This window comes from Cariama cristata, unplaced genomic scaffold (genome assembly GCF_000690535.1).
Source record: "Cariama cristata isolate BGI_N322 unplaced genomic scaffold, ASM69053v1 scaffold1665, whole genome shotgun sequence".
Lineage (NCBI taxonomy): Eukaryota > Metazoa > Chordata > Aves > Cariamiformes > Cariamidae > Cariama > Cariama cristata.
In genome coordinates, this window is record NW_009615607.1 from 11,266 (window position 1) to 27,011 (window position 15,746).

Sequence of the window (15,746 nt, forward strand, 5' to 3'; positions counted from 1 at the left end):
GAGAGATCTCTACTACATAACTTTAAAATAAAAACTGAGTCTGCCTAATTTCCTTAGCAAAACAAACATAATTAGTTGGAGAGGAAAACATATTGCACTGAAATTAAAGAGGGAGAGACTGTAAAAAGTTGCTTCTCGGTATTAAATAGGAAGGATGTCCAGTGCAAAGAATCGCCCCCTCCTTTTCCTCTCCTGTTGACACTTGCAAACATTGTCACTGAGTTTAGATGATCTCAGGTTTCCATTCTGTGGAAAACAGTTAAGGTTATTAGGAATCACAGTGCAGTTTCAGTTATGCATAATCCTGAGGAAGGATCCAAGGAGGAATCTGTGGCAAGTTGACCATTCTGAACAACTTCTGGGTAATTCTTACTGAAGTACACCTAGGAAAAATATCAGATTCTGTGAGTAATTATGCATCAAACACCTTATAGGTTCAAATAAAATTTCTATACAGTAGAGATAAATGCATGTCCTTAAGGAATCCCAACAGGCACTTCAGGTTAGTAGCATTCAGTAACTGCATGTAACTGAAAAATTAGTAAAATTACTACATGATCTTACATTATAACAAAACGTGAGAAAAATCCCATACAACCTGTAGATCCACTCAAATTCTGGTAATTCAGATAAATAGATACGCTTTATCACTTTGCATTAAACTGATAAGTAAAATCATTTTACTAGCTCAAAACATGGAGATAAATTAAAAACAGGATGACAAAGAAGCTGTGAAATCTTGAGTCTGCACAAGGGTTTCTCATTTTCAGACATAAAATGAACACAATGGATTTGGATGTTAATATCAGGTTGTAATCCCTATATTTTACAAACTGTGATTGACAACCATTGAAACTTCGAGGTATATGTATGAAATATCCCAGCGTTTAATTTGTGCTGCAGAGCAGTTATAGGGCCTATAGAAATGTGATCTCTGGATAGTGAGCTACAATAATGAAAGAAGAAGCAAAAGCTTTAACAATGACTCAACCAAGCAACTTCTCTAAAATATAAGATGATACCAAATAATAGGACAGTTCTTTGCCAAGCCTTTGAGTTCCTGAATTCTACCAATTTCTAGCTCAACTAGAAGAGATACAGGTTTCCTGATAAATGTATAATCAGAACATAAAGGAAATGAAATGCTGTCAAGTTTCACTGTTCCACAATCATCAGTTTTTAGTAGCTGTATCATATCTCTGTTCCTTGACAGATGCGCATAACAAAATGAAATAATGTCAAGACTTGTGTGCTCTTATCTAAAAATGTGTTTGGGTGAAAAAGGACTTCAAATGCAATTTTTTTCAAAGAAGAATGTGAAAAGTTTTGTTTGAGTCTTTTAAAAAACAGAAAATACACTATCTTTTTGAAGCTGACACATGTCACAAGTTAGGTCTCATACTCAGACTGCTTTGACTACGGCTTATGAAACATTTCTCCAATTTATATTTGAGTGTGTTGTCAACAAAGTTCAGTTTGTTTGATAATAATGTCCTTTTCACATACATGAATACATGTATAAGACACGCGGGATAAAAAAGAAATAATCATTCTATAAAAACATTGCTGTAAGTACCACTGTCATCTTTTTTGAACACGTGCTAAGCAGGACATATGCATCTTTACAACTTTCAAAGAATATTAAGGTCTGATTTGATTCAACAAAAGAATTGGAAGTCTTGTTAAGAAGCATTCCTCAGTAACCAGCCACAATCGATGCCACGGAGGGAAGTTCATGAGGTGCCTGCCTGCACACATGCTGCAGCCCCAGTTATGTATTCCTATCCCATTCCTGGTTTAAAACATAAAACTTTGGCATACTTTTAACGCAGCTTTCGAATGTGATTTTTTTTTTTTAAATGGAAAGTTCATAGAAAACCTTGGCACATTACTAGAGATGTAGTGAAATGGCAGCTGCTTTTCAACTGTCTCATCACAATTCTTCCCCTGAGCCCAATCCCTCAAGATATTAAACGCCCAAGTCTTTATACAAGTTTCTTCTACTGCCAAGAGAGCTGCAACCTTTATAAAAGTAATCACTGAGGTGACATAACACCTAGTATTTTAATATTTACACATCTGTCATAGCTTTAAAACAAAATAAAATAACTCTTATTTTCCCCTCAAAGTACTCAAAACCTGATTGACAGAAAATCAGCCCTACCCTGATGCCACCAAAGCTTGTGGAAAAGCCTCTCTCAATGCTGCCAAGGGCACGGAGAACACACCGATTTTTGTTTCTCTGAATAACTGAGCACTTTTTTCCCCCCCTTTTTAAGTCTTTGATGACCATTTCTCACTTCCCTATAGGATTTTCTCCTACTAGCTTCTTGTAAACTGAGCAGAGATAAAAACACAGTCTCATGATGCCAAGCACAACTCTATTGCTGTCAGGCTCATGGGCCAGTTAATATACGCTCAGCAATCTCCAATTTGAGCTGTGCCTGCGTTGTTTTCTTTGACATCTGCACAAAAAAATGGGGCTACTGAGTGACAAAGACAGACATTCAAACAGCAATGTTGGATCAATTCGGAAGCCTGAGCCAAGGTTCCAGTAATAGCTCGATCCTGCGATGCTTAGCTAAGATGCCCACAAGATTTTTCTGAAAATTAGGTTTCTTCAAAGATGTCCAAGTTAGTCTTCTAATTTAAGATGTGGAGTCCCTCTTCGTTTGCACTTAAAGGATATATGCAGAATTCATGCTGTTCCAGAAAACGCATTTAAAGTCTCACCTTACTGAAAGAAGCTCTTGGTACAAGTTCATTCTGCGCAAGATTCAGGTCCAAAATGCTATAAATCAAATAATCATTGCCAAAGCATGGCCACATTCCAAACCATTTTACTTAGCAACCCACTGTAACACCTTTTGAAAAGTATGTATATATGTCATATTACCATTTCTTTTTATGTGCTGCATGCTGTTTTTCAACAACAGAAAAAAAGCTGTTCTTCATAAAAACAGTTTTTAGTAACCACAGTAGGAATGTATGAGGCCAACAGCAACACATGTAACGGACTTACTAGTGTAAAAAGAAAAGCCATTGGAATCAGCTTTTCTGACTAAGCAACTTCTCTGAAAGTATGCATGAAGCACAAGGGATGGCAATAACAAAAACCTTGAATTAATGGCCAAGTCCTTCAAACAGAAAGAACTGTAACTGTGCTTCTGGGTAGCTGCTGACTGGAGATATAGTCTCTTGATTCCCATATTTTTGGGCTGAGTGTGGATAAGCACCATGCTTTGCATTCTTGGCAGATGCTAAAGCTTGTATCTGCCTTCTAGCCTGGGAGTTAGCAAACTTTTTCATCAAACCACATTTCAGCAGAGACTGGTTCCTGGATCTCTTCCCTTCCTGTACAAAATCACGTAACATTGATGTGGTAACTGCAGATGACTATATGGGCAAGAAACATCAGGGAATTATTTTTATATATTTTAAATTATCTTTGAATGCAATTTTGCAATTGGGGAGGGTTGCAGGGAAGGAAGGAGAGACAGCATGACATGGCTAAAGCTCTACAGATGACAGCTGGACAGCCTCACCTCTTGCCATTCCGAGGATCAGGCCTTAGGAAGCTGGCCTTCATTGGACAGTGGTCACATGAATTTGAAGCTATCCTTTTAACCATCATTTATACAACCTCCAGATTGTCATATACATACCATAAAAAAAAAAAACCATGTCTAACTCATTCCTTTTTAGTAATAAAATATAAGAAGCTACATTGCAGCAATGGAGAAGGACAGCAGGACTCATTACATAGTCTAGTTAAGGACAAAGCTGTTTCCTCAGTTCTGCAATTAGTGCCATGCATGAATTTATAGTGTATGCTCTTAGCTACAAAACTTCACTTGAAAAACTCTTTAAAAAAAAAAGAGGTTTCAGCAGCTTTAAAAAAGTTCTAATATGAACAAACACAGAAAGCTCTTCCTTAATCTTCAAAAGGTTCAGTAAAATAGGATCCAGATATGAGCACGCAGCCTTCATGACAGTGCAATTTTTCATTTTTTTTTTTCCAACTTGCTGGACATGCATCTGTTTTTACTAGGAAATAGCCAGGCACCTGCCATTTTGTTTCCTGTCTTTATGTGTTGTTTCCTGTCTATCTGCCGTCTGTTTCCCTAAGAAATAGTTTGGAGTTTGTGCTCCCCTAGCTCTGCTCCACCCATCCAGCAACTTGAGGAGAGGAAAGCATAAAGGCTAGAGATAAGACCTTTGCATCTTGTCTTGAAAAGTTTCTCTTAGGTCGCTATATGCCTAATATCAGTGCCTCGCCTGCATGTTGAAAGTAAAGTTACATGACTATGAAGCAATTTACTGCCAAACTGAGCACTGCCAGTATCAACTGAAGCAGTGCTGAAACTTCATTGGCATTGACAGAAATAAAACCTTGCCCTGGACATCCTGTGTGGTAAATTATCAAAGAGAAAAGAGATCAAGTCAAAAGCTAGCCAAAATGAGTTCCTCAATCACAGGTCATTTTTTTATCTTCTTATCTCTGCTTCAGCTTTCCAAATGAAAAGTGGAGATGATATAGCCTCACCTCAGAGGCATATTATGGAAATTAATCCATTGATGTTTCTTAAACACTTTGATTGCCAGAGGAATGCTCACAATTACATTAATAATTCTGTACTCAGAGTAGGATTTGAATAGTAAGCAGTAAATCAGGCACAGAGCCTTGTAAGGAACAAGGACGCAACAAAACATTCAACAGCTGTTTCTTAATCGAGCCCTGCTCATCCTATGTGCAGAACAGACCAAGGGTATGAGAACAGAGTAAGAGAAAGCACAAAAGTAAGAATGTGATCACACCCCCAGAGATCATAATATAATACACAGGTACTAAACCTGCAACTAAAATTTGATAGGCCCTTTTAAAGGTATAGAAATAATAGATAAATCCTGGACTCTGCAGCTCTAACATGTTTTTACAGCAAGTTTTTCTAAGATCAATGCCCAGCATAGGTCAGCATGACATGTATTATTTACACTTACCATTTTGTGTACATACAGAAGGATGCAAGAAATCCAAACGGTCTTTCAACTCAGGGTATATGAATACACTTATCATTTGGAAGTCTGTGTATATCCCACTAAAAAAAGCACTGAAAACGATAGCTTTGCCTTGCAAAGCCGACAGCTTCTTTAGTGGAAGTCTTACTATAACACTGAATATGCTAACTTGAGATAAACAAACCGCAGAGACAAACTTAATTATCCCTTCTTCTAAAATTACCTGTTTTGCTGTTTCTATCAGAGAAGCCGCTTCAGTCTTGCCCACTTGTTGCACCATTTTGTAAAACAATCCATCTTGTTCTTGCAGCAAAATGTAAGGTTCACCATACTCTTTCACTCTTCCTGCATCTAAAACCTGTTAAATCAGCAGAAATCAATGTATTAACATAAGAAATTCAAAAACAAATGTTAGTGACTACATCCAAGGGGGGAATGCACGCACTTTAAGTGCGAAGATGAATTTTGTATCCTGAAAATGAAGTATGTCCTCTTCAAACCAGCATAGCACTTTTTCAGTTTATAGACCTGTTGTACAATTTTACAGTGCCTTACAGCCTTTCCACCTATAGAAATCCAATGCAAAGTTATGCAGAATATGGAAATACAATGTTTGTGAAGCCAACAAAGCAGATTATAAGATTCATTGTGTAAGAAAGAAACAAAGAGGCCTAAAATGAGGCTCTGAAGTAAACAGCTGTGGGTAAAAACCACGCAATAACCACCAAGAGGGTTAAGGGAGAATAAGTAGGTGTTTTGGATTAGAGGAGGTGAAGATGTAATTAAAGAAAATGAGGGTGTTGCTGAAAAGATAAACAATTTCTTGCATCAGTTTTTGCCAGCTACATATTAGAAAGATACTTACCCTGAACCTATTCTTTCTACATAAAAAAAGATGGGATGCCACCAGGGACATGGGTACCCAAACGAGAGGAAGGGAGAAGGAAAAAAAACAACAGAGAAACAAAAAAGGCAGTAAGTCAGTAAGCCACAGAGGATACATACAGTCAAAAATATCAGAAAAAAATTTAAGAATAAGCTGATTGAACCTCTAAGAAAATATTCTCCTACTAGTGACTCTAAGGACTGCATGGTAGCAAATATTGCACTTACATTTTGAAAAGCCTTATGGGATTAATTCAGGGAATTTTTAGACTAGCATATATATTTTTGAGATAAGAGAGTAATTTACTTAAAATAATCATTAAAACACAAGAAGACGAGACACAGATCCCAGGCAGAATTTGTTTTAGCAAAAGTAAATTGTACCTCAAAAATCTGATACAATTCTTAATGCACCAAAAGAAAACTAAAGAAGAAATGGTTTATATGGATTTCCAGAAAAGCAGCTGGTGTAATTAAAAAGCTGTCCTACAAGGGACAAAAGTTTTTCAAGAACCTGGACAGAAAACAGAGATTAGAAATAAACGGTGCATTTTTCTTTGTGGAAAGCTGAACAGGTAGGAGCTGGTGAGAACCACATCGTTCTGGCATATGCGGTAGCTACATATGTGTTAGTCATCAGAAAAAGGAGTTATCAGAAAAGCGATAAACCTGCAAATGACACAAAAATGTGCAGGTAAGTCTAGAATAGAGGAGACTGAGATACAACTAACTAACCTAAGAGAATGAGAAACACAATAGCAGGGAAAAGTCAATATTGACAAATGCAATGCACTCAAATACTTTACTGGCTTATAAATTAATGGTATTGACTCAAGAAAGAGATTTGGGTATCAGTCTACAAGTTCAATACTTTAGTCCATGTGTAGGAGCAGTGAAGTTTAAAAAACAAACAAAAAAAGAACGAACTTATGTTAGAAAATGAAGTAATTCAGAAAATATTTTTCTTATTATATAAATAAAAAATTGAATATACACAGCATGCTACGTTAATTTCAGGAAAGAAATGAGTAAAAGGTATTACGAGGACAACTTCCAAAATAACAAAAACAGTTTGCAATCTTCTGTTTGAAAGAAGAAACTCTAATAAGTTTGAAGGTAAATTCAAAGTCCTGTGAGGAAACTTTCCAATGTGCACTTTGCCTCTGCATCTCCTTAAAGCAAACCATCCTGATGGCCAAGTGCTCGGCAGATCTCCAAGCGGTCCGGACCCCCGTTCATGACAAAACACCTTTGCCTGCACTGGTGTGAAAATTACACGCAGCCGAGATCTCTGTTGACTTGTTTGGCACCAGGGACCCAGCACCACGGGAAAGGTACCCACTCCTTCGCTTCTGGTTCAATTAAGCACATAGCATTTGAATGGAAAATAACTCAGTCAACAACAGCAGCATAATTACGTCTGATTTTATAAATCGTAGCACAGAAACCTACAAGAAGTTATTTGCTATTTTCAAAAGCTCCTTATCTTAGAGCACCAAGCTTATGCTATGTTTTCCTTTGCAAGTGATTTCCAATACTGTTTGGTATACAGCTGAAGAAAGTGCTCATGGAAAAAAATTGAAATAATAGCAATATTGCATAGCACAATATATAGTAATTTAATATACAACAGATGCAGTATTTCACTTGCAAAGGTATAGTCGCAGACACGTTGATTTTTCAGTGTACTTAGTCCTATCCCATTTAACCTGAATATGTAAGGATTAATTACAAATACAATTATAATTGCAATCTTTTATATACTACAGTATGCCACAGCTAAGGAGAGCTTCCTTAAAAATGCAATTTATCATATACAATTCAACATGATAATTAAATTGGGGTGCCACAGCATAGGACATCTCTGGTGCCTTGAATAAGCAAAGTTTTTTTCAACATAGCACTAGATTATATAACCGCTCCTTAAGAAAGAAAACAAAAAGCATCTTCATTAAATGTGTCTCTCACAAGTAAAGAACTACAATAGGAAAGTAGAGGGTTTAAAAAAAATTTATATTACTGCGTATTTGAATTTTAACATTAATTTTGCAAATATCTGAAACAACCACAAATACAGACAATCTTTCTCCTCCAAAGAACCTGGGAGGGAAAAAGGAAAAATTTATTCTTCCTTGACAAGTTTTAAACAGCCAAGTCCAGAAGATGAACAGATAGAGCGAGCGATTTGTGTCTAGAAAAATTCCATTCACATTTTAAACAAATCATTACTCTATTCATATCCTTTCTTGGGGAATAAAAACAAACTTGTTTTATGAGAGTAGACAAACACAGGGAAAACAAGCCGTGTTACTTTTTTTAAAAATCTGAAATGAAAAATGAAGAATGAAACTGAACAACAACATCACTCCTACAAGTCAGGAATATTCTATAAACCCTATTCACCAAGGAAAAACACTCTGTTATCCACAAGACAATAGAGAAAATTTAAGCTGATTTACTTGGTGGTTATACATTTATACATTTATTAAAGAGCGCTTAGACAAAGAGATAGGTACTCTTCTTTGAAGAAGTATGTGCTGATAAAATTTAAATAAATAAATAGGTACTTTGGCTAAGGCTTTGCATACTCTTACTCACTGACTCCAAGCCAAATTAAAATCATTAGGACTTCAAAAAGCCACCTAATCATTCAGGAAAGGTGGAATCTGGTGTTTACCAGCCACATATTTTCTGATCAACTCGTACGCAATGCTTATCACTGCACAATATGACCGAATCGAACCCAAGATGTGTTCCAAGGCAGTTGTACCAGTAGAACTTGATACAAAAAAGGCAGAGAAGCTTGCAGCCGGTGAAATCAGATCGGCAGGGTGATCATGGAGGACACACGCAGAGGCACAGGTCTCTGGATCAGACTGAGATTTCATTATGGACTTTAACGTAGATATTGAGAGAGGGGGATTTTGAACAAATCATTCAGCTTTTCAGCTCTTCAGTTGGACTCTTTGTAAAACACACCAAATAAAGACTCATAATCATTCTGTGGGAGTGAACTGCCTGTGAAATATTTAGACAGCCCAGAGCAAAACAAAAACAAACACAAAAAAGCCTACATAAACCCAAAGTAGCTGCACGTAAACCAGGGCCAGATTCTCGACTGTCTTGCACTGGCAGTTTCTTCTACCTCGCCTGCACTGCTCTTGCTTTAGTCACAACCTCATGACTTCAACAGGATTTTCTGAAGTGGAACAGTAACTCCAACAACAGAAAATTCACAAAATTGGCCGCTGGTGATCATGCAAAAGAAAGTACACAGGAAAATTCTTATTCAATGGAATTTGCTCACATCCTTGCGTGAGGTGAAACTGCTCTTTACTTATAGCTATCCAAACTATCCTTACTCAAGCAGCACTATTCAGACAACTTCAGTTCAAACAGGGCTCAAATGTTATATTCTTCTTGAGTAAAATCCTCTCATGCCACCTAATTCCACTCCTTCTGATGTTTCATCCTGGTTGAATAGTCTGGGGCAGTGACTGCTCATCCCAGTTGTGAGTTTTTCAGAAGGATAAGCACCATGTGGAGTAGAAGGTAACATAGTTTTGAACAGTACTTTGACACAGAGGCACAGAATAAGGTAGAAAGAGTGAGATTAAAAACATGGCAGGGAAGGACAGAGAAGCAGAAAAGAAGTATTTGAATTTGACTGACCTGCAAAGGCAAACACGAAAACGGAGTATTAGCCATTTAAATGTGTTGTTTACGTTAACTCTAGCTAGAACAGAAGGACTATTTGCCTATGCCACAAAAATGTTGCTGAACTAAATTTGTATAAGATTTGGCAACTACAAAACAGTTGTTCATTTTGCCTCATCTGTACCCTAGCAGGGTAACTACCTCCACTTTGCCTAAGTTCCCCTCCAAAACCCCCAAACTTTGCAGTATTTCCATTCCATAGCCTCATAGCTTAAAGTAGTAACCATGACAAAAAAGCAGGGGAGGGAAGACAAAAAGGAAAACACAAAATGGTGAAAAAGAAATCAGAGACCCATTTCACAAAGAAAAGAGAGAAATGAGACAATGAATAACAAGGATACTACATCAAGATAGTCCAGTTTCCAGCAGAGACTTAGGTAGCAGAACAAGTACAGCACCTTTTCTCCCTGATGATTCCTGCAACTAATCTGTATCGTTCTGTTGCGCAGGACTTTGGAAAAGCAAACATTCATTTTATAAATGAATTTAAAATCTTCTTTGTGGATTAATGTAAGTAAAAGAAGTGCCATTAGCCACAGGAAGAGACAAATGCTTACAAACGCTGTAAAAAAATACCACGTACTTATGGTTATCCATAGACACAAAAAAGAAAGTTCTAAATCCTGCATTTTCTAACTTTCAGCAACAAAAGCAGACAAACCAAGAGAACAATAGTTATAAAACATTCTGAGAAAAAAACAGTCCAAGGTTGGAAGTGTTCAGCAACAGAGGAGGGGGGCATGGGAATTTATTTCAATTATTATTGAGGAATGACTAGTATTCCTATTCACATTCATCTTCACCATAAAGCCAGAGGGACAATCGGACATTTAAGAGTTGATCATAAATGTTTTTATTTCCTATTCAAAAGGAAAATAATTCAAGCAAATTATCTCCTAGGGAATACATCTGATTTAATTTAAACTTGGAGAAGACATCACCGAACAGCAAAATTATTAGTAAAGTTCAAAACTCCACTAGGAGTACAACTTTGAACAATGTTTTCCTCAGAGAGTATACATCAAGATGAACTTCAATAAAGTCCTGGGAAGAGGAGAATATTCAGGAGATGCTTCTGGTTACATCACATTACAAGAAATATATTTACCCAAGACAATACATAGCTTTGTGGGAAAGAGCCAGCAGCCTGCGCTCCAGTTGGCGTTAAGTTCAGATGCAAGCATGTTCTGTCTCTTCCGTCTCATCATGGTTTGTCAAAACAGATCAGAAACATGTACATACTTCTCTGAAGAATCATTTATAAATAGGAACCTATCTAAACAGGTTTGTGAACATCGAAGAACATTGAGAAGGCTGCAAATTTAACTCAGGAACCATTTTAAAGTTGGTGGTTTTTTATCTTTTTAAGGGTTTTTCTCTCCCTCCCCCTCATTCTTTTTTAATTTTAAATTTTGTTTGGCTGGCTTTTGGTTTTTTGTTTTGGGTTTTTTTTCAGTCTTCAGGTTTAATCTAAGCATTCCCCAAGCTCCCTCAGGGTTTCTATACAAATTACCAGTAACTCCAGACAAATTTGGTGTCAAATAATGTACATTTCATACATCATGTCTGTAAAACTGAGCACACTTGGGTGTTCACCTTCTTATAATCTGAATTATTATTTTCAGACTTTCCAAATATTTCTCAGCAGAGCTTAACTTTGCTGTAACAATTCCAAATCTGCCACTGGTTACTGGGATTTGAAATGTATCCCCTGCCCACCTTCCCCTGCCTCACAGAAAAGGCAACTTCAGACGTTTTGTTCTGCCAGAAATAGTGGATTTCTTTAAACTGAAATTATTCTTGAGCTATAATTAGGGAAAATTGAGCATGCAACACTGCCTGGAGAATTGTTCCACATACAAGTTATCTTCACTTTTCTTGCAGAGACTTAAAAATCTACCTTCTTTTTTCTCCATCTGATGGCAAGCCACTGTAAGCTGGCTGGCATGTTGTGGGAAAAAATATCAATTCTGTATGTAGCAATGAGTCTTATTCTACCGATAATCATTTGATATTAACTCCTTCTGTATCCTGCTGGAGGAAAGCAGCCTGTTGTCCAGTTACTGCAGATGTTTCTTGTATTGTTTGGTTGCCTCACCTCAAAACATCTGATACACCAGTGCAAGTTCAACCTTTCCCTTACAGAGTATGAAGGGACCTCATGTCAGTTCTTACCAACAGCTGTACATGCTGACCAAACTGCCCCTTGGTCAATCAGTAGTGACTGCTTCAACCACTGTAAAGCCACATTTCTCAATCGGGATTGCAGAATGGCTCAAATGTGGCCCCGAAGTGATAGAAGATATATTTCAGTTGAAGAAATCCCACTCTTTAATAAGGCTTTTGAGAGTATTAGAAAGGCAGATAAGCTACAAGGATATTATACTTTTCAAGAGGTTAAGGAATCTTGTTGCAGATGACAGGAACAATACTGTCTCTTGTTTTTATCAGTTTCTGATGATAACGAACTTGTGGCTCAGCTGCCATGCCACACAGTTTTACCTTATCAGAAACTCTCTGCTCAAAGCATCAGTCACCAGCATGTCCTCTGCCAATTTGCTTTTAAACAGTAATACAGTATTTCTGAGAGTGCAAAAAAAAAAATAATCATTCTCTAAAGATGTGTCAGTATTTCTAGTATGGTCTGGATTCCATACCATTGTCTTTAACAAAACATGATCCGACCGTCCTGTCCTTACACTGATGGAAACACATTCACACACAAATGCCTGACAGAATGAGAGATCAAGGTTCATCAAACATTGGCTTCACTTCCTGCAGTAATTCAAACCCAGCTCTTCATTTGAATGCTCCCAGCTGAAGTACTGCCTCAATAATTAGCTGTTTTATTTAGGCAAAAGAAGAATCTTGCTGGGCAGCCCTCTTGAAATGGGAGCAGCTTTTAAAAACTCAAAGGTACCAATGTTTTGGAGAGGTGTGGCTTAAAACTGGCAAAGAGAATCAACAATCCTAGTATATTTTAAAGCTCATTGAGATTTTGACTCATTTTAGAGACAGGTGGGCCAGGTGTGATATTTACAACTGTCGTAGATGCTTTATTTCAGCTGACAACACTTGCTCTGATACACGACCATGGCACATAGCTCAGTATTTTATGCAAAACCTGGCCGAAACATCAATATAATGTCTTCTCTTAATGATAAAGATGCATAAATTACTCAGCTTTGAAAGCAATGTGTTCACTGCTGATATTTGTTGAACTCAATTACTAAATTCCAGGAAAGAACATGGAAGGATCTAGTTTTCCCTTGTGGTGTGCTAAACATCAACCCAGTTTCATGAGACTTGGGAATGGTGGAAATCGCCTTTGTTCAGATTCAAACCCAAACTAATAACTCCTGAAAAATCACTTGCTAAATGCTCAGCTCTTCCAGAAACTCTGTAAGTCTTGAGTTACCAAATGAAAGGAGAAACCTAACAGTTCCCAGCCCCTTTGCTCTCCATCAGTTGGCCAGATAGGCTCCAGCACAGCCAAGAGCCAAGCAGGTGGGTTGGCATTCATCACACGCATCCGGTGGAACTGCTTAAAAACTCTGAAGAGTTTCCCTGAAATATTTCATCAGCCCTTATAGTTAAGCGTCGAGATATTTCCTAAGTTTTCACATTTGATTGTTTGGATCCTGAAAATTTGGACATCCGATTTACCAGTCATCTTAACAGAACACATGTACACAAGCAATGTTTTTGCTGTGTACGTACTGATACTGATGTTCAGGTACGCTGACACCAAGTATTCTTTCACCTCCCCTGAGCAAGGCATCTCACCTATCATCACTAATTTCTATTTTCTGCTCCATGCAGGTTCCCTTCTGTGACTATCCTTCATATTCCTATCTTCTTATTTCTTTACCCAAGAGACTTTGGTCCCATAGCACAGCTGGGATTTTTCTTGGGTTGAATAAAAAAATAGTAAATTTAGTCCTAATATTCCCTAGTCCATATTTTCAATACAGAGGCTTAGTCAAAAAAAGGACTTCTATTAGTGTTTATTCCTTGTGAGTAATGACAGCAGGTGCACAAATATGAATGTAGCAACTTCACTGTGGATTACTGGATTCAGATCCACAAGATAATTTTTCACAGAAACTTTAAAGTAAGTGCCTAGTTTCAAAAATTTGGCTTTCATTCAAGCTACTATAATCCCTTTATATTCTTTTAACAGAATAGACTTCAATAGCACATGTATAATATCCAATATTTCATCACACTCCAGATCCTGGGCTAATATAAGGCAAAAACCCCTTTCAGCTCTGTGTTACAGAACAAAAAAATACCCATTCTATACCCTTGCAGTTCTCCTACTTTAGAATTTTGAAGGACTGAACAACAGCTCTGAACGTAGCCCTAATTACGTCTACTTTTCACAGTTTCATGTTTTACCATCCCAGGCTCCACGAAAATTTATGGTCTTGCCAACTGATCTCTCTTAGACATCTTACGCACTTGAGGGCCTGTACCTGACAGCAGGTAGCTCTTCACCAACAAAACAGTCCTACACGTACATACTTAAGAGGAGAGTGTCAATACTAACGGCAACACTCACAGTTTTCACAAAGAACTATTCTACAACTAGGACTGCACATTTCTGTATCTTGTGACTCACATAATCCCCCCCTTAACAGAATGTCTAAGATTTATTGTTAAACACATTTGTTTTACAGCAGTGATATTTAAGTAAATGGCAACAAAGCCACCAAAAGAAGAGCCAATAGACCACGGCACTTAGGGCTTTAACTCAGTAATACTAATTTGACTGTACCACCACTACCTTCCTACGTTCTCCACATCTCCATCTGAAGCTGGGCCACTGCAGCGAAAGCTCACATGAAGGTATCAGTAGGGCAGTTGGGGCTCCCCAGCTCCTTCGAGAGCTCTGCTTTTCACCAGGCTGAAGATTCAGACTCCCTCATACTTCTCCCTCTAGCTCCATGACTCTCGCACTTCTGGCAGCTCAATTATTCACAATTGAGTGAAGGGTGGAGACTGGCCTTAACCCGACTGCCCTGTGTACATGGGTGGGTACAACATCTTCCTGGGAATGGGGAGCATTGCGTTCAGACCTCCTCAGACAGAGACCAATGTGGACCACAGATTTCTGCACCTCCTGAAAGAATGCTGTCATCCCCATGCTAAGGAAGGGCAGTGTTGCCATCACTACAATGTTCACTTAGGTGTCTGTTAACATCATTGCCTCATCTCCAACTGGATGGATGAAGGATACTAGTGTGCAATACTGGGTCAGATACCAAAACTCCAGAGAGAGACAAGTGCTCAGACCTTGTCTATTGCATAGTGTTTTCTGTCTAGCTGTAGGTGACTCCCCTTTCACCATGCAAACCACCTGTATCTCTCTCCAGAGCTTCCCCTTTGCTTCCAGGGGGTTTACACCTATTCTTGGTGGACTGATTGCCCTTCTGAGGTTAGATGTCTAGTGCATGAAACACAGTGCTTGATTTATGAGGCCCAGGTGTTTCCACCATGGTAAACATAACATCAGAAAAATGAGAACAACTGAATGAGGGAGGCTTACCGGAAAGACGTGGGAAGTCATTTTCTGTTGACCAAAAAAACAGCACAAATCTGGCTGTGAAGTACTTAGTATTGTTACCTTGAATACTAGTCATTTCAGAATGTAACCACAACAGGTTTTCCCATAAATAAATCAAAACTCTTCCCATGATTCTCTTCATCAAAAACTTCCCATTTGAATGACAGTTTTTAATTACTAGATCAAGTTCCGCTTGCATAAAGAGTTTCCATTTCAAAGAAGTATTGCACTGATATGAAAAGTCTCTGTGGAAAAACATCCTTGTCATTGGAAAATGCACAAGTTTTGACTGCGCTGTGGCTTTCCTATAGAGAGACCACAGCATAGCATATAGAGCAAACAACTGTTTGGTAAGTATATGCCAGATGCATATACTTAATTTGCTACTGATCCACTATGCTCCCTCCTGGGTGAGCCTCAATTTCTGTATGCTTCTGTTTTCCCCTCTCTAAAAATACAGTATTTCTTAACCTGGAGAAGGAACCAGAGAGGAGGAGGAAGAGAGGGTGATGGGGATTTTATGAGATCCCACTGGAAGTCTTGGAAGGGGGAAAGA

At 38.0% G+C, this 15,746-nt stretch overlaps 1 protein-coding gene across 1 annotated transcript in view; it reads right to left on the reverse strand.

The window, feature by feature from the left end:
* Window positions 1–275: 275 nt before the first annotated feature.
* The window catches only part of ABCC4 (ATP-binding cassette, sub-family C (CFTR/MRP), member 4), a gene marked incomplete at its 5' end in the record, with an annotated part of 111,005 nt that continues 95,534 nt past the window's right edge, over window positions 276–15,746 (reverse strand). Inside the window, 2 exons of the mRNA XM_009699864.1 lie at window positions 276–383; window positions 5,243–5,377. Coding sequence (XP_009698166.1) covers window positions 276–383; window positions 5,243–5,377 — 243 coding nt within the window. The remainder of the gene's footprint in view (window positions 384–5,242; window positions 5,378–15,746) is intronic.